Here is a 25,339-nt window from a genome sequence, read left to right on the forward strand (position 1 = left end):
TTTTAAAAGACTAACTTGGTACTAATTTTGTGACTTCCGGATTCGGATTCGGGTGCGCAAAGAGAGTGAGAAACTAAAAGGGCGATCTCACATTCGGTTACGCTGCTATCGATTTGACAAAACCAGCGAGAATAGGCCAGGAGAAGTGGATGAACTTGTCATTCATTTTTCTGTCAATTCTCATACAAAATCTACTTTTTCTTTGACATAAATTCACTCTAGGTGAACTACTTCCCCTGGCCTACGATTCGTCGCAGCTATGACGGCCATCTTGACTCTCCTGACTGTTCGATCGAGCGCTGGTATTGTTGAACGGCTCAGGTGTAGTAACCGGAGTAGAATGTTGTTGTGGAGCTGGTGGAATAATTTTAGCACTAAGTGTAGTTATCGTGTCGTTAAATCTTTCAACATCGGCCTTCAATTTGTCTAGTTTGGTTGTAATTGATGACGTTGAACAATCTCCGGGCGTTTCTGGATTAGCATCCCTGGCTTTGCAAAAATCGGACATGCATGCATCACAAATCCAGATTATATTCTTTGAGAGCGCGCACAAATCTGCCTCGCTAACACCAACACATGATGCATGAAATCTTCTGGCACATCTTCCTTCACAAACGGTGTATAACACGTTCATCACATCGATGTCTGTGGCACAGCTTCTGCATTCTGTATTCATTGCAGGATAGTTTTATACACAATGGCTGAATCGTTTGGTCAGTCGAATAAATTGTTTTTCAGCTTGTTCAGGTCGGTAAAACCAATAAATGTATCACTTCGACGGGAGGGAATAATAGCATATAATTGCAAGCGAAAATTTGAATTTTTTGAATATTCCCACATTAACCAAAAGCTCTATATTTGAAACCTTCAAGTAGACATGTTGTCACAATGAGAGGGGTTCCAATAAATTGGTCAGAAGAAGTTAAGTATCTAGGCAAACCCTAAATTACGCCATGTTGTATACTGTATCAATATGGATTAGCTATTGTAATACCAGGAAGAAAGCTCTGCAGAGGATTCAAAATAAAATTTTGAAAATGATTCTGGAGCTTCCTCCCTGGTATAGTAGTAATGAGTTGCGTACAAACAAACCAATGTCGAATAAAATTACCTGTAAACTGCTACGGCAAATTAAATGTAATATGTTGTTAACCAAATGTTCATAAATCCTTAATTTAGTTAATTTAAGTTTAGGATGATAGTGTTTTCTAACACAGGTCTAATCTAGGTGTATAAAAAAAGAAAAAAACAACAAAACTTGTTAAGTCGTTTTTTCCTGTACCATCAACGTTTCTCCTCGGGTATCATCACCGTCGTCATCATCGTTCCACCGTTCCACATTGCCCACAAACACCAGCTGCAATTTCAGGATCAGGATTTTCCCCGTTGAGCAGGATTGCTGCTTGGTTTAAGTTTACGTTCTGCTTCTTTCTTCCTCTGTCATCCTCACTGTTATTGCAGTTATCCTACACTTCCTTATGTCCTTGCCTTCTGTAAAATTTTGCTTTCTAATGCCATTTGCTGACTGACTAATATACCGTGGCAAGCCGTTGTTGCTGATGTTGGTATTAGGGATCGGTTTGTATTCCTGCACAGAGTGAAATGCAAGGTAAAAGAGATCCTTTCTGCTTTTACACACCAACCAATCATCGAACAGCCTCCATGATCCGATTGGAAAACTACACAACGACCCGATGCCCGATGCGTCAGTCTTGCTCAATCTCTTTAAACGTGCAAACGTGCGGTGCAGTTTAGTCCTCAACATAGGCCGGGAGTTTTCGGTTTCAGTTTTCGGTGGATTTTAAATCTGGGTTTTCGGTTTGCTCGATTCGCGCCATAATGGATTGCTTCTCGGATATCAAATTTCACGGTTATTTCATTGGGACGCTAGCTGGACTTTTAGAAGTGGCTTCTTTGGGCCTGTCGGTGTACTTTTACTGCGTTGGTGGCAAAGATGGAGATAACGGATTAGCCGGAGATTGTAAGGATTATCTTCGAGAGACTTAAGATGTGAGGGATTTGGACTAACTGTAGTTTTTGTTTGCTTTGAATTGCAGTGCAAGGCTTGGTTAGCACTTCATATGTGGATTATATTGGAGACGGACTTATCCTCATCGCAGTTGGATTGATGATGTATGGAATATACAAGGTAAGCTTTTAGTTTTTCTTTTGATATACTTAAGAAAAAGAGTTGGAGGGGTTATATGCAAGATACGACTGCAGTGTTGACGTTGGATAACCTTAAGTTAGTTGAAAATGAATTTGCTTTCGAAAATGGTCTTTCGGGTGGTTTTACACATAGTTCAGTTCAACGTATCATATTTCGATTACACCAAAATTTTGATTAGAGTGAAATCGTGATATTCGTTATAAAATGATAGAGCTGATGGTGTAGTACGGCAATGATATCCCGAGAGGGGAAAATATTCAATTTCAGATCTTGGAAGATGTCCACCGAGATGTAAAACATTGAAAGAATTCCAATGATCTTTGTCACTGCGCTTTCTGGATTCACGCTTATACTTTTTTGTTATATGCGAAATTTCACTTGTACCGATTTCACAATATTATTGCACGTGAAGAAACATTCAAAAGCACTCTTTTGAACAGGAATGAACAGAGAAGGATTTTTGTGTAATCAGTTTCTGATATGAACACGATGTCTATAGTAAGGACCGAATCACAATACACGCATCCATTCACTGATCATGACTATGTTAAGATTTTTTTTTTATGAAACTGAGACTGTTCTCTATTACTAATACCAGATATTTTTATATCCTTATAGCTTATTTTCCATATATATGACATAGAGCTCCATGAAAATAAAACCCTTAGCCACACTGAAAACATCTCTTCGTAGTTTATCCAAAATCCATTTCGTAAAACAAGATTTCATACATATAACGCTATTTTCATTCATTGTACGAAATATTTGTACTTGACAGAATTTCGCGATTCAGTGAGTTTACGAAATAATCGTAAGATGTACGATATACAATTCGTAGATGTGCGTTATCGTGTTGTTCGTATTACGAATTGTTTAGTATTACGAAACTGATCGTTTAATCTACGAAATCATTCGTTGTTTTCTGCAACGAAAGGTTTCGTAGACACATTTCGTAAAATACAACATGACACGACCGCAGCCGAGGGAGGTAAGAAGAAGCGCGTATAAATGTTCTTCCAGGGATGGGAAAAGTACTGGAGCAAACATTTACCGCCTAGACATTTACATCTTTCCGCACGACCAAAGCAAACCATGACCGTTCAAAACAAAAAAATGTCACGGCTCTTCAAAACTGTAATCTTCTTCGCAATGTTTTTTCAGACCCGAATGCGAAATTACTCGAGCACAGTGGTAACACGATTTTTCCGGTTTTCGGGGTTTTGCAATTTTGCCCGATAAAGGCAGCATCAGTGAATCAATTGTCACCCAACACGCGGCAACAAAGACATTGTCATCTCCTATTCTTGTTGCAACAATATTATTCCGCAACATCAGTTTATCATCACTTGAACAGAATATGACAAAGATCGATCACCACGTGCGCAGCGATTTTCTGGGCTTCGCATTGCAATTTTCGAGAACATTCTCCGTGTTGGTAAACATTGACACATTATCAAACCGCATCCATAAAATAAATTTGGTTTTGTGTTTAAAATAACTCATTATTCGCGAGTTGAAAAGATTGCAACAATGTTGCGCTCTGTGATTGTCATGACAATTTTGCTTTGGATTGTATCCTTATCCGCAACAGTTGCAACAAACGGTTATGAGTTAGCTGGCTTTGTTATTTGTTTTTCGTTTATTTTGATGACAATTTGATTCACTGGGCAGCATAAAATTGAACTTGTTTATATGTATCGCAATGGAATGATTGTGCTCTTGTTGTTGGCGCTAATAGATTTCAATTAATTGAAAACACAAGCGAAATATTAGCGATTGAACTTTTTAACATTTTTTCCTATCATTCACTTCGGAACAGCTGCCCGAAAACGGTCATCGAGGAGGACAAAAAACATTCAAGCAGTGTATGAACCGTTGGCAGCGTAGCGCCTGATGGTATTGGTGCTGCTGCTGCTTTGTGTTGTGGTTGACTGGCTGAATCGATGAATGACGGTAGAAAGTGTTAACAATTCGCATGCCTGGTTCTGAATACGAAACAAACGAATTTCGATTACGAAATGTTTAGTACATTATAACAATCATTGTTTGTTTTGATTTCGAGCTTGAATCATATTACGAAGCTGGTTGCATACATTTTACGAAACTGTTTCGTTGCAGAAAACAACGAATAATTTCGTAGTTCAAACGAACGATTTCGTAATATAAAACATATATTTTCAGTGCACTGCTATGTAAGCAATTTGGATGAGCGTAGTACGCTGACATGATGCCGCACCGCCAGTGTAACAAATTGAGTCGGAATTATGTCGAAGAAAATCTTTTTGAAATCTTACCCAAAGTAAATAACGAGTACGTTACATTATTGAAGGTTGGCGGTAAAAAACCTCGTACACACTTAGTTCAGAATGCCGAATCTCGGCTAATTTAAACCGGGACTCGCACAGCCGAGAATTCGGCAAACAAATTTCCGGGGTCTTAGTAAATAAAAGCCGAGCATCAGTAAATCCTGCCTTGTTGCTAAGCAACCGGACAAATTGTTAGCTGACTCTCGGTTAAAATCAGGAAACCGAGATTCGCACAGCCGAGCTCGTGAAAAAAATCTGAGTGTGTACAGTGTGTGATTAATTATTGTTTTGGGAAAAAGTTCCATTATTCGGATATTATCTATGTTGAAACTCTTTTGTGAAATGATCTTCTGGCCCTGAGAAGAGCCATTTTGTGGAACATAACAACGGCGCGAGTACCCATCTATGTTTCATCCCCTTGATGCTACAACTAGATAACTCGAAAAACCAAATTTTGAACTATTCAACATTGAAAGTTTGACCGTTTCACAAGGTGATGGATGATCACAGATAATATGATTGAAAAGTAATCCTTGACTTACTTTGAATCACACGCTTATGATCAGTGAATATCTGGCAGATTAAATTAATGCTTCGACAAATTGAACTCTAAAAATTGAAAGTTCGAGTTACCTAGTTGTAGAATTAAAGGGGCGGTTTGTTTCCTTGGTCAGGATGGTTCCATCGTATTTCCGCCAACAGCAACAAAACAGCAGCAAAAGTAACGTAAGTTTTGGCCAACTTGTATGTTCGGTGGCGTGAACGGCGCGCAACAACAGAAACAGGTAGTGATCGCAGGACAATGGAAGCCGAAATCTGGTAGCGCAGGTCAGTCTTAAAATCTTGAGCGATTTCACGAACAAGAAGCTGAATTGGAAGCTCTTAAGATCAGAAACTTAGTAGGCTCATGATAGGAATGAATTTTACGCACAAATGGCATTGGAGATAAACTCCTTAAGACGAGCACTTGCCAGCTCGAAAGTGTAAAATGGAATGAAGCCATATTTGGCGAAGGGAGTTTATTTAAAACCTCTAAAACAACAGATGATGCTGCTCCCATTTGTGCTCTTCGCTTCGCCTTCTGATTAAATAATGATGTCCTTGGACTCCTTGCTACACGTATCGTGTAAAATGCTTAGGCGCGTTTTCGGATGGACAGGTAGTCGATAATGTCGAAATAATTTGCAATTAATTCGTAATTAGAAAAGGGTTCACATTTACCATAGTTTCAATTTATACATCAAGCAGCATGAGAAATTTAGAGAATTGAAGTATTAAGTTTCATGGCAGTTACACATTTGAGAAGGATCATCAAGGTACGTTGATAGAATATTTTTTGTTAACTCTTTCGTAGAATAATATGGGGTCCTCATAAGGGCCATTTTGCCCAGTAATATGATATTGAACGCCAGTCAGAACATCGGGCTTTTATAAACTGAAACTCAGAGACTGTCGATTTGTAGCTGCTTGTACTGTGAGGCTTCTCAACGCGATTTAATTGCAGCGACTGCGACGAAGAATCACCGCAATTTCGTTGCTATTTTGTTGCATGCACACTGCACAGTTTTAGGAGCGTGTCTGAAACACGACGGCGCGATTCAGCAGCGATTTTCGTCTCGTCTGTCTAGATGGTTCCATAAGAGTGCGACACAAAGGTGAAATAGCGGCGATTTTCGTCACTGTCGCTGGATGAAATCGTTTTGTTTTCAGATAGCCTGTCAATATAGCTGCTGCAAATCTATCGCGTCATGTCTAGGACCATGCCGCGATGCTAGGTCTGGCAAAAACAATGGAGGCATGGTATGCTTTCAGTAGATGGGCAGAAGCCATTTTTTCATGCATTCAGTTCTGTAATTTTCGCCGTTGATATGTAGTACTTTCATACCGCAGGAGCAAATTGCTTGCCATACCAAATCATTTTTTCCAAATTTTTCTGTTGGGATGTATCGTACGTCGTCAAGAATATCTGTTTTGGCCACAGCGTTGAAAAAATTCAATTTGGACACTTCGCGATTTAAGCCAAATCTCGGAACGGCAGTTTTTCTGTACACCATTTGTGCAGAAAAAAATTGAGAGTCGCCATGTCAATTCGACCCATCGTTTAGAATTTATAATTTTTTTATGTCAACTTTTGTCTGCTGTCAAAATAAACACTTGAGATCACACTGAAACAAAATTTTATTTGTTTTTATGGAATTTTTACACCAAAATGCTAATATTTAGATGTCCACTTTCTTAAATGAACAGTCTTTATTTCACTGCTGATTCCTTGTGTGGATAGGAACAGGTTTGACGCTTGGAACCAATCAATCAGAAAGATCGCGCTAGCTTCTCGCATGGCCATGACAGCGGAGCACTGACTTGAAGAAACGGATTGCATGAAACGAGCTCACCAATTGATCCTTCATCCTTGACTGAGCAGCGACAATCCACTTCCGACGATACTAAGGGACGAATGACCTTCGGGTTAAAGTCCCTCTCAAACAACAACAACAACTTCCGACGATGTACGAAAACGACTATGATATGATATGAAAGAAAGAACGCGCATCCCGAGAAAAACAAAATAATCAAACCTGCTCGGACATTCTCGACGCACTTGAAAAACCCCTTCTATGTTTAAATATCTATAGATATGGAAATATTTAGTGTCAGTGTGACAAAATAGACTTTTTGTTTCAAACTTTCTAAAACAAATTTGTATATTTTATTGTAGCTGTCGAATATACTAATCATTTGGCAGCCCTTAGCGATATTAATTAATATTGGACTATAGGGCAAATGATTCTGTTAAACAGATCTGGGCATTACAATTGAACCGAGCCTTCATCCTGAAACTTTTTAAAAACCTCTGTAACTAGAAACAAAAGTTATAAGCTCAACATTTCTTCAAGATTTCCTACACCCATTTTCTTGTTATTATTATTCATGGGTTTATTAATCAATTTTCCAGCAGTTATATGCGTGAGCTTCCTTTGTAAAGGTGCTTGTTTTGCAAGTCGATTCAGAAATATCCAGGCTCGTACCTGCAATAGATCCCAGCAGGGCCGTATTTACGGGGAGTCCAAGGGGCCATGGCCCCCGGGCCCCCACAGTTTAGGGGCCTCCACAAAATTCGACTTAATTAATCATTATTGAACATTTAAGAATTATTATAAAACTTGTTGGAATGGTGCCAACTTTTTTAATCACGTCGAAGGGTTTGAAAGTTAAAGGTTTCTATTTTTAAATCGTTTGGCTTGAGATCTAAATGACTTTTAGGCTTGTCTGTAGATTGTCCTTTTGTTACGATCTAAGAATTTTAGTTTTTGTTTGTTTCTACGAGTTTTGTTTGATACTCTTACACATAGATCTAAAAATAAATTAAACCAAAAATTTATGTAGGCTTACTGCGTTGAACATATTACTTGGATTTCAAAGAACAAATACGTCGAAAGATAAGAATATCCAACAATAATTTGATATATTTCAAATAAGGTATATCGAATTACAATTGAGGGGCCCAAATAAAGCGAAAATAACATTTTGCTTGATTTTGAGTTTGATGTGTTGAAATATTGTACTATTTTCAAACGTTCTAACAGTCTTTTTAAGTGGTAATTCCATCTTAAAAATATACAAATGCGTAGAAGAATGGTTTGTATTTTCACTTTTCATACAATTTTTACAACGTACAACATTGCTAAAAATATTCAAAGCAGTTTTTCTCAAAAGCAGGACTTCAATTTGCACTTCTGAGGGTTTTGAAGTAGTTCAAACCAAACTTCTGGTAATTTAAACCTTATCCAGAACAGTAATCAGGAAACTTATAAGGGAAATTGCCTATGAGAACATACTATAGCATGAACATTGTATTCTGGGGAAAAAGCCCCCACAAAACTCTGGCCCCAGGGCCCCCACATTTGTAAATCCGGCCCTGGATCCCAGGCACCCTTACACAAAAGCCGCGATTATTATCATTAGGCTATCTAGCGTATCGCAAAGAATTCCTGTAGGAAATCCAAATAAATTTCTGGAGGAACTCTGCAGGAATTTCTGGACGAACTCTGAATAATTCCTGGAGGCCTTTGTAAAGTTATGGTTCAATAAATCAGCAGTTGTAAAATATATCTTCTATGAAATTTTTTTTTGTGGAACAAATTGTTTGTAAGCGTTGCAAAAATGCTTAAATCTTGTAATTTTTAATATTTGCATAAAAATCCTCAAATGCACATGATTCCAACGAAAATAGCTTTGACATGAAGTGTCATATTAATACTCTTTACTTTGCATTCGTTTTTCTTAACTAATTGACAGAAACTTCGTTATTTCGTTTAATATGTTGGGGGTCTCGCACTATCGAAGTTACTCGCATTATCGAAGTTACCCCGTTTTACGGTACTCTTTTGAAGATGAGAAACTTAGTCATACTTTTAATCAAATAATCTCTGAGTCTCCTTCATGGCACCAACCCAATAATTATAATCATCATAATCATTCTAGTTTAAAAACACATGATCTACCTTCAAATGCAAAAACTCCAGTAGTCATTTGCAAAAAAAAGATTGATAATCAAGGGAAACCTTCCCTGGACATTTGGACAAGTGAAACAAAGCAACCATTTAACGTAGGGTTTAAGAGTATGGATCACTTGCCCTGAACCTAATTATCTAATAAAAATCAGGATAACATAGCAGTAGGATGTTGTGCTAGTAAGGACTGTTCATTTTATAAAGTGGACACCTTGTTTATGCTATATCTTTTTTATTTATTGATGAAATCGTAAACGGTTTTCTGTGTATCGTTCAACTATTATTCTACAATGTTATGAAAATACAGAAACTTACAAAATGCTTTCGGTTGAAGAACTAAATAGTTTTTGCAAAAACTCCTAAGAAAAACTGTTCGTCAAGTTTGAGCATTATTTTTCGCATGAAAAAAATCCTAAATTTAATTGTATGTTGGTATCCTTTACTATTCAACTTAAGGTAGAGCTTTTATAAACATCAATATTCCATCAGTTCCTGACGCTGAGTCACTTTAGTGATCTATTCCTTATGGTCAAATTTGCTGATACACCATCTTTTTACTACCAGCAAAAAAGTAAAGTATTAAGCGTGTTCAAAACTGGTTTAGATTACTAAAGAAACTATATATGTATAAAAAAAAGCAAAATCTTGAGTTTTAACCGCATTCTTGGGTACCAAATTTACTCTTTATGGTCGTTTTATTGAAAAATCCCATACTTTTAAAATTATATACGCATGTTTATCGATCTAGAGCAAACTGTAAGCGTTTTTCTCAAAATATTTTGATAGGTAGTCTCAGAATAACACATTCTGAAAATAATACATGCAAAATAAATTTGATTTAATTCAAGCAGTGTTCCCAATCTTGATGATTGTCATTGTGCTTTGAGTGGTCTTCTGAAAATAAATTATTTGTTTTTCTATTGTGCTTAAAATATGACGTGGGGACTAAATCAGCAACTCTATGAAGGCGTAAGTTATTTTTATTATAAATACTATATTATTACTTCCGTTTGGACGTACTTTAAACCTTAAAATTCTACTCATATCAGTTCCATTTAAATTTAAGATATTTTTCCTTAAAAAAATTGATAAAAAATGATTTTATGGTATCTGCAAAATTGCTTCTCCAAAAATAACTTGATATTTTTTAGCAAGCTTCTAATTGATGACGCTTTCTAAGTACAACCATTTTTTGAAAATAAAAAATATAAATTGTCGAATTTTCCTGCTGATTTTTAATAATCCTTGATTTTGATAACCTCCAAAAATCGACCGTTCTAAACGTTGTGCCTTATTAGTGTGAAATCATATTATTTTGGTAACTTTTTTATTACCACAGCATTGTACAATATTAGTCGAACGATGTACAGAAAACCGATTTCGATTTCATTGATAAATTAAAAAGATATTGCATGTCCAAAGTGTCCACTTCATAAAATGAACAGTCCTTATCCATCGTATTAAGCTTTGATCAGTGAGAACCTGCAATTTTCACAGTATTGCAGTGAATGATGCTGATACAAACCGATGCCAAACAATTGTTTCCTTAAACGGCTTTCGCATTGTACAATAAGATTTTGATAAATCTTGATCGTCTTTTTGGAAATAATGCAATTAAATTGCATCTTACCGTATTTTTATGTCGCAGTTCAGATTCGTCTCACAATTTACGGCTCACTGTGATATAGTGAGTGGTCAAAATACAACATATCAAAGCTGTTATAAAATATTTTACTATAGTATATAGATCTTCCGGCATCTCCCTCCATTCCTTCAGCTTGATGAAATATATTAATTTCCTTCAAATATCATTGTTCGCCATAAAAATTCAGCTCAAATATTTAAACACATTTTCTTTTGACCGAACAATTATGACATTTGCTCACAGTGCAGCAAAAACAACACAATCAAAGGAACCGTTTTTTTTCGTTTTTACGCCGAGCGTCGCGCACACATTGATACACACAAGCTTTTTTCTCTCAGTACGACGGATTGAACTTTGTTTACATTCTCAATTTTACGCGGTCGTTGAGGAAATTTCATAAAATATCGTGAATTATAGAACTTGTATGGCGTGTGATTGGAATGAAATCCTTCAGTGAAGAAGTACAAAGGTTTTCCATAGTGAAAATAAGTGCCTGGTGAAGTAACTCACACAGGGGGGCGGGAAGAAACTTGTATCATAAAGTGGTGTGACTGGTGGCGATCGTTAACCATTTCTCTCAAATCGTGTTCGTCCATGCGATTTCTGTGAAAAGTGCAAAGTGGATAATTGAACCGAAGTTATTTATTGAAATACATTAGTTTTATTGCACACCTACGTGCAAGTGTACGAACCATAACAGTTTTCACAAAATTACACTTCGGAAATAAATCTATGTTGCAGGTAAGCTGGAATTTCCACCGTAATGGAACATTTTAAGTTTGATACGACAAATAATAGCGCTTACGACGAAGTAGAACGAACCCCTACAAAAAACGTCTAAAGGTAGACCACTGTTTATGTTTGCAAGTATTAACAATAAAACGTATATTGTAATGTTCCAGACAGAATCATGGAAAAAAGGCTAACAATTAAATCGAGACCGGGCCGTATTTATGGGGGTCCAGGGGGCCATGACCCCGGGCCCCCACAGTTTAGGTGCCCCCACATAATACGACCCAATTGATAATTATTGAACATTAAAGAATAATTATAGTTAACGATGGTACCAATATTTTGAATCACATCGAACAATTTGATAATTTAAATTTTCTTATTTTAAATTAGAGTGTAATCCTTGGTTTGCAATCTAAATTATTTTTGGACATGTCTCTAGTGTGCAGTATATTTGCCTTATTGTTTTGGGTCTGAGCTTCAGTTTTTGTTTTGCTGAAAAAAGGTCGCTTTTCGTTCACAACAGCAGCGTGGTGGTTCTGACGGTAGCGCGCGACGACTGAAAGGTTAAATGAATCTAAGAGTAAATAAAATAAAAAAATAATGTTAGATCACTGCGGTGAACACACTTCTTGAATTGTAAAGAACAAATAACTTTTAATTTGAACACTTTTTAATTTGTACCTCGCTAATCTGCAAATCGTTAAATTTAAAAATGGTACAAACGTCATTCAGCTCGTGGAATGGAGTATAACGAAATGAAACGTTGTGAAATAAAACTCAGAATCAAAACAAAACATGCTGAAAAGTAACCAGGAACACATTTTTTTCTATTGTTCGTAGGGCGACTAAATTTTCAAATTTTAAATGAATCCCGATGGTTTGCATGAGGTATCGTTTAAATTAGCGGGGGTACAATCGAAAATTAAGAAAATCCAACATTAATGTGATATATTTCAAATAAGTAACATTGAATTACAATCGAGGGGTCCAATGTAAGTGAAAGTTACATTTTGATAGATTTTAAGTTAGGTGTACTCAAATATTGTTCTGTTTTCGAGTTTTCCAACAGTATTTTTGGGTGGTATTTCCATCTCAAAATACATCATAAATCGTAGAAGATTGACTTTTTTTATATAGATCTCATATAATTTGTACAAAGTAAAGTATTGCTGAAAAACTTTGAAACCAATTTTCTGGAAAGCAAATTTTGGTCATTGATCCCAACTTGCACCTTTGAGGGGTTTTTAAGTTGAACTGCTTAAAACTTTATCCAGAACCTTAAGCATGAAACTTATGAGAGAAATTACCAAAGAGAAACTACTATACCAACACTTTTCTCTGGGAAAAAGGCCCCCACCAGACTCTGACCCCAGGACCCCCACATTTGTAAATCCGGCCCTTAATACAGAGCAACTGAACATACAGAATTTCACCAATTAATCGCTAGCAGAATAAAACCAACAAAAGCCTAAACAATCATAATTGATATTTTTATATACAGTATTGGACAAAACATTTGCAGCTTTTTTCGATTTTTCATGCAAAATGATTAACTTTGGTAAGCTGGATCTCAGTTATTTATAGACCGATTCGAATGAAATTTTCACAGAACATAAGATATAACTTGAATTTAAACATATATTTTTCAATAATGTTTTCAATCATGAGTTTATAAGTAAAAAAGGTTTAATTAAAGTGAAAATTTTCATAAATTCAAGTCATGTCTAATTTTCTGCCAAAATTTCATACAAATCGTTCTATGAATAACCGACATGTAGCTTACCAAAGTTGGTCATTTTGTATGGGAAATCGAAAAAGTTGCAAATGTTTTGTCCAATACTGTAATTAAACATAAGTTCAGTTCAATTCAGTGCACAGTGAAGTTATCGAAACTGAATATAAACAATTTTTTGATTTGGAGTTTGGGGAGGCATGTCCCCCCCGTGCCCTCCTTCGTCTACTCCAATGCAGCCTGGTTGATTCGAAAAAGAAAATTGTCTACGCCAATGCTATCAATGATTCTGCCCGTCATCATCGTTCCACCGTTCCTCATTGCCCACAAACACCAGCTGCAATTTCAGGATCAGGATTTTCCCCGTTGAGCACGATTGCTGCTTGGTTTAATCTTATGTTCTGCTTCTTTCTTCCACTATCTTCCTCACTGTAATTGCAGTTATCCTACAATTATGTCCTTGCCTTCTGTAAAAATTTGTTTTCTATTGCCATTTGCTGATTGACTGATCGTCTGTGACAAGCCGTTTTTGATGTTGTTGGTATTAGGTATCGTTATTCCGATCCGTTTGTGTTCCTCCACAGAGTGAGATGTGAAGTGAAAGAGATCCTTTCTGCTTTTACACATCGACCAATGAACAGCCTCCATGATCCGATTGGAAAACAACCGGATGCCCGATGCGGCAGTCTTGCTCAATCTCTTTAAACGTGCAAACGTGCGGGACAGCTTAGTGCTTAACACTGGCCGAGAGTTTTCGGTGGATTTTAAATCTTGGTTTTCGGATTGTTCGGTTCGCGCCATAATTGTTTTCCTCTCGGATATCAAATTTCACTGTTATTTCATTGGGACGCTAGTTGGACTTAAGGAAGTGGCTACTTTGGTACTGTCGGTGTACTTTTACTGCGTTGGTGGCAAAGATGGAGATCACGGATTAGTCGGAGATTGTAAGGATTATCTTCGAGAGACTTAAGATGTGAGGAATAACTGTGGTTTTTGATTTTGAATTGCAGTGCAAGGTTTGGTTAGCACTTCATGTGTGGATTATATTGTAGATGGATTTATCCTCATAGCAGTTGGATTGATGATGTATGGAGTATACAAGTTAAGCTTAGCGCAAAATTTATGAGAAACATTTGTGTGAAACATCTCTGAAAAATCTTTCCTTTCAAGAATCACTGCGGTGTCGATTTTGATAATTGATGACCCGATTTTAAAGATATTTCTCACATAAAATTTCTTAGAACGTTGTTTTGTTTCTAGTCAATTCACCAAGAACAAAAATATGGGCCATAAAATGTCAGTAATTGAAGAGCTTCTGTGAAAGCTTCACTTTTCAAACTTACAAAAACTTTATTTGGCCAGAGTTTTACCAAAAACATTTTCTTTAAAACGGTTGCACCCATTTTTTTCATTTTTTTACGCAACACATTTTCCTCAAAATATTGTTTTAAAAGTAAATAATTGAATTTAGATTAATGCTAATGTTGATGCCGACACGCACAGTGACGGACTATTCATAGTTTGCTGAAAAATCTTATTTACGTCCCACCGTAGTAACGTTTAATTGTGTAGTCATACATATTTTACAGATTTCAAATAAAGCACATTCATCAATTGATCCTTCAACCTTGACTGAGCAGCCACAATCCACATTCTGTTTTAATTGACGCATACAGACTAACTGAGAAAGATATCACTACCTGGAGACGTGAGAAAAATAACACCTTTGCTTTTCGTGCAAAAAATCGCTCTGCGACGAGGATGAACCAGCCATAGGGCTGAAAATCTCCTTAATAAAGATAATAATAATAATAATAAAAATCGCTCTGATAACTCAAAACACGAATCGCAATTGATCACTTATCGAAACGATGATCGTTAGTTACTAAAGCCGCTCTACATACTAAGTTTGGGGCTCTTGAACTCGAATATGCGTTCAGACTAAAGTTTATATTACGTAATAGCAGCAACTCTCACAGACTACAACGGTATCAAACGATTCGGGTGAATTATGTTTTAAATGATAATAAATTTCATATTTTCTGGTAATGCAGCTTTTAACAACCTACTTAATTATAATCTATTGGATCATCAAATACCCCTATGGTTGTAAACATAGCACAGAAAGTGGAAAATATTCGCCTCTGTTTCTTGATCAGATTGAGAGTGTGTCAGCGAATATTACAAGTGGACACACAGTAATCGGCACCAAACAGTGGGTGGTGTGTGTTTGTCTTGTTTTCGTTCATGGTTCGTTATCTTCCACGAACGATACATGTCATGCGTGTTGTCAATGCAGGCGGATAAATGAGATGAAATTATGTGCTCGTGTGCCAATGATCGTTAAATTTTCCAAAACCTGGTTTGAATAATCAACTTTAACCTACTCCACATTAATTTCATGGAAATTCATAGCCAAAACTGTCCTTCTCGCTGAAAAAGTTAGTGAAATTTGTAGACTCAAGAAGCCTCGAGGTATTCGAATTGATAGCTCTAATCATAGGTAACAAGCGAAACCAAATGAATTGAGGAAAACGCATCTTTCTTACAAGATTGTTTCTTTTCCAAATTAATGACATCTCGTCGATATTAATTCCACAATTCCAAAGCTATTCACCTCACATCCAAATTTGTCTTAACACTTACATACTTTTGAACAAACATTCCATAAATGCAAACAAACTTACAAAAAATGATTAATCTGTTCTTTTCCAGGAAAACCGCTACTGCCTCATTCCGTTCATCCTGGCAATCTGCTTCGACTGGGTGTCCTACATTGTGCTCTATCTGGACCGCTCGTTACCCAGTCACGTGTGGCTTCTAATCTCAGGTAATTTCGATGACGAACTAGGACTATTCATTCGCTTAGCAACGCACTCACTCATTTTTTTTCCTTTTTCTGCAGCATTCTTCATCTACGTGCTTGTGGCGTTGATCGGTCTATTTGTGCTGTTCAGCATGAAAACCCTGAAAGACGACGATCGTCGAAATGTGAAGTATGACCGAGCCGATGACGTCTTTGTATGAGCTCGGGCTGGAATCTTTATGAGGTTCGATGAACGATGTAAATATGTGAAATACTAAATGTACATGTGGGCCCCAGTGTAAGATTAATTTATGTTTTGTCGAATAAAATCGTATCGCCTAATTTGGTTTTCATTTGGTTTGTGGTTCCTTATCTGTGTACACTGAAAGCTCCGATAATTCGGAAGTAGCTCTGTAACTACCATGCGTCTCCATTGGTTCCATATAATTGTGACTTACACGATTTATCAATTATGTACTTTCCTACCTAGGGATATGACCACAATGTGTGGATGAAATCTATCAATATCTCACTCCACTCGGCTTTAAAAATTTTGGAAACCTACCACAAAAAATAACGTTGTAACTGATAAGCCGTTAATCGGTCACCGTTAGAGGGGATCCAGTGAAAAAAAAAAACATGTTGCTTTATCTCGTAACCGAAGAACGTACTGCCGGGGAAAGCGATTACGCTCGGCTAAGAATACTTATGTTCCTCCCATCTTCAGTAGGTTTGTGCTGCTCCAGAACGCAAGAAGTGTTCAGTTGATAGAGAAAATGTCGACTCCCAAACGCGAGTGTTCCTTCCTGGGGTGCCTGTTGAGCCCTCGGCTGTACGGTGTGATTGTGGGCGTGGTCAGTTTGTGGGCCATGATGGCATCCCTTTCGGCGTCCATCTATCTGATGGTCAAATTCAACGACATCAAGGACGTCCCGGACAGTTGTGAGTATGATCGGGACTTCGGTGGAGGAGTTTCCAGTGGAAGTGGTGCAACATTTCGACCAGATTTATTCCAAAAAGTTCCATATCGCTGATTCCACTGAATGGCTCCTGCGGCGCATCAAGCAAATTTGATAATCACGTGTCTTTTCTACCGTAACTCTAGTGAAAGCCTATTATCGGTACGCCATGATCGACACAATGCTGATTCTGATTGGCGTGACCGTTGTTGGGCTCTATCTAGTGGGTATCTACAAAGTACGTTTTTCGAAACTAGTCACGTTTCTTGGTCACTCTTGAGCTAATCAAACGACTTGGTTTAACTTCCAATGCTTCATCGCAGGTCAACGAGCACTATTTGATGCCGTTCATAGTTCTACTCGTGCTGGACTTTTTGGGCTACATTGTATCTGAGGCAGTGGTGAGATTTTCGGCCCACAGTAGCAGCAAACTTCCGAAGGACCGATGGAAGCAGAATCTTATGGAGATTGGTGAGTACAGTAGTAGACATATAAAATGTACCATAGCTGTTTTTCCGCACAAAATGGCCAACTTCTGATGGCTATATTTCTACCGTTTCTCACCCGATTCTTTTCATTTATTCAGTGATGAACTACAAATTACTTCAATTTGTAGTTCATCACAGAAAAAAACAGTAAGGGAAAATGGCTTCAGTGCTTTTTACGTGTCTCATACTGTCTTTTATTGCCGGCGTGCGGTGCCGTTTTATCAGTAAAGTGCATTTGAATTGAGCTCGCGCTGTTCTGCGCTCTTTATTTGCAGTGATATTTACCTGCCTGTTTGGGCTGACGACCCACATCTATCGAATCTTCAGGCACAAACGGCGACTGGAGGAGCAAAGGTTCGGCGATTATCGGAGTATTTCCAGCAGTGCGGAGAATATTGCATTGTAGATTGTAGGCTTTACTTCTTAGTGCTGTAAGAGTTGTACATAAATTTATTTTTTTAAACCATCCCATAAATCTTAAGTAAATGGTTGTTGTCAATGTGAGAATGCATTTGAATTTGAAACAGTCGTGAACTACCCATAACCGCATATCAGTACCATTCGCTAGAAGAAATGGTTCTTACGTTCTTTAGATTTGTGCTGCTGGAACTTTGAGGTGTGGTTTTGATACACATTCGCCTGAAACAAACATCAAGTCTTCTTGTCTCTTTCCATTTAGCTATATGGATTACTAGGGTGACCCGAAACTTCATTGTTGGAAATCTGGTGGGCTCAAATCCTTAGCTATGGATGATAAAAAACACACTTTTGTTCGAGGGGAACTCTAATGCAGCCCACAGACGCTCAGACGGTTTGACCAACATTGACTCCGCCACCAAGTTAGTCAAACCGATTTATGTTCGTACGACCGCTTGACGAACTGTCAAATCTTGTTGCATCAACATTAATGTGACCGGGATGAAGAATATTTATAATCGTTGTTTTTTTATTGACTGCGTGTAATTATTTCACCAGTGGACTACTAAGTGCGGGTTCATAAGTGCGAATAAAAGTGCGGAATGGCATTAAATCGTATTGGTATCTTTAGAGCACCTATTCTTTGATTTGTGAAAAATGAGTCCGCTGAAGATAACGACCCGATTTAATGCAATCGCGCACTCTTACTCGTGTTTCCGCACTTATAAAAACTTGTGCGATGGCCCAGTGGTGAAAGAAATGCGCAAAAAAAATTATGAATAAATGATACCTAGTTCCTGATTCGGGAAAATGAAGAATCAAGACAAACTAATTATAAATGTTATTAGTGTGTAACTTCAGCTAATATCGTCCATCGATATTTGTCCAATCACAATATATGTACCAGGATTTAATATTTAATTTATTTATTTTCCAGTAGAGGGGAGGGATTCCTACAGAATATTCTTTTTATCAGTACTCTCATAAGAAATTTGTACAGGGATTTGTATATGTAGGATTAGGATTTTGAATATCGCCTAGGGATCATAAGCAAAGATTAAAATTAATTCTGAATTCTCCCTGGATTCGTCCAGGAATTCCTTCAATTATTCTTTCAAGTAAATTTACGAAACATTCTTCAAGGATTCTGGCTGAAATTCATCCAGATATTATTTCACAAATTCTGCAAGGAATGTTTCCAGTTATTCTTCATTTTTTTTAACGTATCTTCATATATTCAAGAAATTATTCAAAAATTTGAAATTTCTCATAAAATTCCAACTGGTATATTCCTGTTATTCCTTTCCGAACTTCTTCAAGGTTTTTTTCAGGAAACCCTACAATTTCTACAGCTATTTTATACAGATAATTCTACATAAATTCCTATTGAAAGTGTTTTTTAGTTTCATCAAGGATTCCCAAAAAATCTTAAGAAGATTACCTGTAATATTCTTCACAATTTCCTCCAGGAACATCTTCAGAGATTATACCAGGTACCGTAATTTCGGGTGAAATTGATCATTTTTCACGGTTTTTCTAGTCTGTTTTCTATAATGTTAACAATGCCAAACAACTAAATTCAGGAAAACAAGTACGAAGGTGTGCCTCATCGACTCATGTACCGAAATTTTCTAACAAATGTCATTTTAGTGTTAACAAATATCTATAAAATAAAAAATCAGGGGATCTCATTTCGGGGTGAAATTGATCACTTGTCAATGCCATTATTGTTAGTTTTCAAAACAACTCTACATGATAATTTTGAGCTCCCTAAATCCGAATATGCTTTATTTATTTATTTATTTATTTATTTATTTATTATTTTATTCCAAAGGACTTCACTAGTCTAATTGAATTTTAACTAACATACTCTAATATTAATAAAAATCACAAAATATGACAATTAAATCTGAAGAATTGACATTGAAATAACGAAAAACAAATACATTAACGAAATGACAACTTAACAACGCATTAAAATACACCTTATAACGTACAACTTTAGTCAAAACGAAAAAAAAAAACAGCTGTTGTCTACGGTGCGATTTGCAGTGGTTCCGTTATCGTTATCGTGAAACTCTCTAAAATGCAATCCGCGGGGCCATGTGGAGGGGAGCAACGCAACTCGTTTCAGGCGTACATTAATACCAACTTTGAAAGATATGAACGGCATCGATAAGGAATCCTTCCATGCCGGAACTAATCTCTTCACCATGACGTCATCCGTTCCCAGTGCATCAGAGACAAGCTTGAAGATTTCTCGTTCGGTTACGCTATTTTTTATCCTCGTCAAAAAGAGCCAAAAACGATCGTTGGTAGACCTCTCTTCCACGATACTGTTCATACTGTCAACTGCTTTTGTGCCAAGCTGGGTAGCAGGTAATGTTTTCAACGACGAATCTGCGATGGAATGATCAACATTCGGTGGATCCTAGTTCGGTTTGATGCGAGAAGTCGCAATAGAATCGACAAGCGATTAATGGATGGTAGTTATCTGCTTCTTCATAGCAACAATTTCATCGTTAATACGTGCAATTTCATTGACCTCTGTTACGCTAGTTTTGGGATTATCATTCTTTACAAGTGCATGACGATTATTTCGTTGCTTCACCATCATATCACTGCATGAGTTACACATCCACCATAAGTTACGGGATTGACGATATTTGACTAGCTCTTCGTAGCGCATTTTCACACATGATGCGTGATAGATATCAGTACAAAAGCCCTCGCAGCCAATGCAGTTTGAGTCACGAGCAATAACAAGCGAGCAGTGTTTACAGGTTTGATGCTTGTCATCCATGTTGATCTGGCTGCAGCAAAAATTCGGTGAACGATTTTTGTTTGGTGTTAATTACAGTGTAATACAAGCAATAGCACAAAACTTGTGTATGGTATCACAAGAACGATCACACTAAATGTCTCTAAATTAGCGTAGAACGAATTATTGAGTGATTGAACACACGTTATTTTGAAGATATTCGCGACATTGAACGAATAATATAGCAATATCCAAAGCACACACAAACAACTCAAACTGCTTGTCAAAATCTTAACAATGCAATATTTATATTGCTGTGTGCGTTTGAAATGCAAATATTAAATACGGGAACACCAAACGCGGTAAGATTTTTCACAAGAAATGCGATGTCAAAAATAGATTTTTCGTGCTAGGGCGGCGGTGATTTATGTAATCATTGCTAGGTGTCCTTTGATTATTTTGTTTTACCGCATTTTGAGGATGTTTACTCAACATTTGCATCTCAAATGCAAACAGCAATATAAATAATAAATAGTTAAATTTCAAGAATTACGCGGAAAACGCCTAAAAGTATGCAATTTTCTAAGAAAATCAATGATATCTTACAGAAATTCAATTATTTCAACCATTTGAGCTAATTGGTACGAGTTTTGGTGATGAAATCTGGTTTGCGGATATATCTCAAGCATCCTCACAAACTTTCAGGTTTATACTCTGTTCAATACCTTGCTTAGAAATAGAAGTTAATAGGTGTTTGTCGATACTGTACCATGCATGATTTTGAAATTTTACATTATTTTCATAGTAATAAACATTCTTCAACGCAAAAAACTTCACAACACACAATTCGACAATAGTTACGACAAACAACGTACATTTACTGCAGCTTACATTGATATTTGTGCTCCATTACGCATAAATAAAATCGTGTGATACGATGATCAATTTCACCCTTCTGATCAATTATACCCGATTTTACGGTATTTTTTAGAGAGTCACTTATTAACTCAGGTATTCTATCAAAATTTCATCATGCTTTTCACACATTTTCCAGGAATTCTACCAAGTGTTTATCCCGTTATTGATTAAGAAATTTCTCTGGATATTTCACCGTGAATGCTCCACTATTTACATTTAAGTTTCTCCAGGGATTTGAAGGATTCCTTCAAAAGTTTATTTAGAAATTCTTCCAAGGATGCTTCCAATGATTCATCCAGAGGTTCCATAAGCAATTCCACCAGGTGTTCCTCGAATGATTCCTTCAAGAATTCTTCTAAAAATCCATTCATGAATTTCTTCGGGGATTCCTCTAAATATTTATCTAGAAATTCATTCCTTTTACTTTATTTTTTCCAAAAATTCTCCCAGGAGTTTCTCCTTGATAACTTCCTACAAAGATTTCTCCAGATGCTCCACCGCTTATTACTCCACCATTTTGTATGAAGCTTTACCAGAGATTTCTATAGAGATTCCTTCAACAGTCTCCTTAGGGATTCTTTCAGAAATGCTTCCAAGGATTCTTTAAGGAATTATTCCAGAAATTTTTCAGGAGTTTATCCAGACATTTCACTAGAAGTTCTGCCACCAATTTTTAAGGGATTATTTCAAGAAATCCTCCAAGAATTCTTTCAAAAATTCCTTAGTGATATTAGCGGCAAATGGTGAACATTTCTTTTAAACCTTGAGGTATACTTCTAGTGATTTTTCAAAAAAATTTCGAGAGATTTTGTTCAAGATTTTCTCTATGAATTCCAAAATAAATTTCGCCGGTGATTTCACCTGGAGTTCTCCAGAAAGCCTACCTGGAATTCCTCATGGGGTTCTAGCAGCAATTCTTCAGGGATTCCACTAGAAACGCCCCTAGGAATTCCTTTTGTGATCACAACAGAATAAAAAATAGAACCAAAACTGGTAAATCAAACCAAAACTTTGAAAAAATCATTTAAAGAATTCCAGAAGAAGTCCATGCAGTGGGCGTAGCTAAGATTTTCGGGGCCAAGTGCGGAGTGAAAATCGGGAGCCCTTCAATACAATTGACATGTGACTAGTCAACAGGCTAAGTATATTCTTCAAGGGTTCCACTAGGAAGCCCTAAGGAGATTCAACTAGCAATTCCTTCAGGAATTCCACATGAAACGCCCTCAGAGAATTTCTCTTGCGATCACAACAATTTAAACGTCTTCCAATCTGTTTTATGACGGATTTCACGCCAACTCGACACGCGATTGGCAGCACCCCTTCAGAATTCAATGAAACTTTCTGGATGTCAAAAGTATGTAAAACTAAGATACTTTGCATATTTTGTTTTTTCAAAATCGATCTAGACTAACATTTGGAAAGGGTCAAAGTGTTTTTTACTTTTTTTTATAAACCCGTATAACTCGAAAACGGTAAGACCTACAAAAAAGTGTTGTATGGAGGACTGTCGTGAAATTTCCTGACGTTTTAGAGAAAAATATTGAAAAAATAAAAACACATTTTTTACACTGAAAAAGAAAATATTGAAAAAATAAAAACACATTTTTTACACTTTACAAAAAAAGTAAAAAAAAAACTTTGGGACTTCAAAAATTCGATGTTAGAAAAACTTTTTTCCCTAAAATATGCCCAATTTGCAATGTATGGACGACTTTTAGTAAATTTAATTACGAAACTTTTTGCTTAAGGATGATCAAAATCTGAAGTGGCCGTTTTTTTTAAATCGACTTTAAAGTTTAGAATATTTTTTTTTCAGTGTAAAAAATGTGTTTTTATTTTTTTAATATTTTTCTCTAAAACGTCAGGAAATTGCACGACAGTCCTCCATACAACACTTTTTTGTAGGTCTTACCGTTTTCGAGTTATACGGGTTTATAAAAAAAGTAAAAATAAACTTTGACCCTTTCCAAATGTTAGTCTAGATCGATTTTGAAAAAACAAAGTATGTAAAGTATCATAGTTTCACATAGTCTTCACACCCAGAAAGTTTCATTGAATTCTGAAGGGGTGCTGCCAATCCCTTTGTCGAGTTGGCGCGAAATCCGTCTTATATTTCGGGAGTAGTGATGATTATCTTGTTCGAGACCAGTAGAACTAGCTCAGATGTATTTATTTGAGAAATTATCTATCTGAATATTATTTATTTGTGCTGTTCGGAATTTGAATCAAGGTGTTCGGAATATGAGACAGAATGAACACAGTGTTCGGTATTTGAATCAAAATGTTGTTCTATACATTTACGTAAAAACAATACTAAACAAGTTTAAATATACAATTTTATCAGCAAACCCAACAACTAACAGTTAGACTTTGTGAAGAAATCAAAATTTTCACAAATATCAGCTAATTTTGCCTATCAGATGCATTTAAAGTCACTGTTGGCCTTATGTGTTCGGAATATGAGTCAAAACGGTAAATCAAACCAAAACTTTGAAAAACTCATTCGAAGAATTCCATAAGAAGTCCATTTAAGAATACTTGTAGGAATTACTGAACAAAACCTTAAGGAACCCTCGGGAAAGTTCTATGAGTATATTCTGGTAGAATTCTTGATGAAATTTCTAGTTATACATATATCGAATCTCTGTAGGACTTCCACATTTCCACAATTCCTCTTTGTATTCTTGGAAAAATTTGTGGTTAGAACCTGTTTGAATTCTATGTGGAATACCTGGAAAAATCCTTTTGGTATTCATGTTGTAATGCCTGTCCCTGGATGAATTTCTGATGGGCTCCTTTGGTGTGATGGTGTGATCCCCGAAAAAAATCTCGGAAAAATTCTTGCTGGAATGTTATATACATATTTGAATTACCTTCAGATGCTCATGTAGAGATTCGTCCTTGACACCTCCAATACTCCGCACTTTTTTTTCAGAACTATCTCTCTAATTAGTTTTCAGAAGTTCCTTCGAAGAATACTTTGAAATTTCTTCAGAAATTCTTCAAGGATTTTGCCAACGATAACCCTGGAAATTCCTCCACAAAATCATGGCAGATTTTTTTCAGAGATTCCTACATAGACGTTTCCAGAAATACCCCAAGATACTCCTCCAGAAGTTTGTTAAGAGATTCTTTTCAAAATTCCACCTGAAATTCCTCCGGAAATTTCTCTAAGAATTTTCCATTTTTTTCCAGAGATTCTTTTTGACCATCCTCAATGACTCATACAGAAATAAGTCAATGAATTATTCAAATACTCCTCCAGGGATAACCCAAGAAAATTCTTTCAGGGGTCCATTTGGAAATTCCTGCAGAGATTCTTCCAGGAATTTCTTCAACGGTTTCTCCACGGATTTCTCCAAGAATTACCATTTATCCTACTAAATTAATTCCTGCAGGGATTGCCAAGGAAACGCGAACTTTATTAGAAAATTGTGCTAAAAATCCTCCAGGAATTCATTCAACAACAAAAAAAATATCCTGTTATATCAGCTGGAGTTTCTCCAAGGGTTCTACTAGAGAATCCACCAGTGACTTCACCATGTAGTCTAGCAGGAATTCCTTAAGAAATTTCGCCAGGGATTTCACAAGTATTTCAATTGAGGATGTCATCAGCAAATCCTTCTGAGAATTCACTGGGAATACTGTAAGCGATTGAAACCTGGAAAGTTATGAAGAATTCAACTAGAAACTTCTTAAGAAATTCTACCGGGAATGTTCTCAGGGGTCACACAAAAATTTCCTCCAGAGAAACCTCCTGGTATTCCGAAAGAGATCACACCAGGAATTCCGAATATAATTACATCCGGAACTTTCGCATTCACCAGGAACCTCTCCAAAGAATCCATTCTTCCAGAGATTCGGTCACTGAAATTCCTCCATCAAAATTAT

At 36.6% G+C, this 25,339-nt stretch overlaps 3 protein-coding genes across 4 annotated transcripts in view; 2 read left to right on the forward strand and 1 right to left on the reverse strand.

The window, feature by feature from the left end:
• Window positions 1-25,339, reverse strand: part of LOC5570087 (myb-like protein Q) — a 476,649-nt gene that overhangs the window by 11,088 nt on the left and 440,222 nt on the right. The window lies entirely within an intron of this gene.
• On the forward strand, window positions 1,330-16,247 carry LOC110675573. The gene is made up of 4 exons (XM_021840903.1): window positions 1,330-1,981; window positions 2,058-2,149; window positions 15,815-15,929; window positions 16,005-16,247. Exons 1-4 carry the CDS (start codon window positions 1,840-1,842, stop codon window positions 16,124-16,126), a joined length of 471 nt encoding a protein of 156 aa, XP_021696595.1. The 5' UTR covers window positions 1,330-1,839; the 3' UTR covers window positions 16,127-16,247.
• LOC110675571 lies at window positions 16,609-17,833 on the forward strand. Its single transcript, XM_021840901.1, has 4 exons — window positions 16,609-16,847; window positions 17,011-17,102; window positions 17,188-17,335; window positions 17,628-17,833. Exons 1-4 carry the CDS (start codon window positions 16,682-16,684, stop codon window positions 17,756-17,758), a joined length of 537 nt encoding a protein of 178 aa, XP_021696593.1. The 5' UTR covers window positions 16,609-16,681; the 3' UTR covers window positions 17,759-17,833.

This window comes from Aedes aegypti, chromosome 2, assembly GCF_002204515.2.
Source record: "Aedes aegypti strain LVP_AGWG chromosome 2, AaegL5.0 Primary Assembly, whole genome shotgun sequence".
Classification (NCBI taxonomy): Eukaryota; Metazoa; Arthropoda; class Insecta; order Diptera; family Culicidae; genus Aedes; species Aedes aegypti.

Excerpts from the sequence above, each read along its gene's own strand:
- LOC110675573 (XM_021840903.1), top strand. The coding sequence starts at position 1,840 with ATGGATTGCTTCTCGGATATCAAATTTCACGGTTATTTCATTGGGACG. Across the intron at positions 1,982-2,057 it reads TAACGGATTAGCCGGAGATT|TGCAAGGCTTGGTTAGCACT; the intron begins GTAAGGATTATC and ends TTTGAATTGCAG. Across the intron at positions 15,930-16,004 it reads CGTGTGGCTTCTAATCTCAG|CATTCTTCATCTACGTGCTT; the intron begins GTAATTTCGATG and ends CTTTTTCTGCAG.
- LOC110675571 (XM_021840901.1), top strand. The coding sequence starts at position 16,682 with ATGTCGACTCCCAAACGCGAGTGTTCCTTCCTGGGGTGCCTGTTGAGC. Across the intron at positions 16,848-17,010 it reads CAAGGACGTCCCGGACAGTT|TGAAAGCCTATTATCGGTAC; the intron begins GTGAGTATGATC and ends CCGTAACTCTAG. Across the intron at positions 17,103-17,187 it reads ATCTAGTGGGTATCTACAAA|GTCAACGAGCACTATTTGAT; the intron begins GTACGTTTTTCG and ends GCTTCATCGCAG.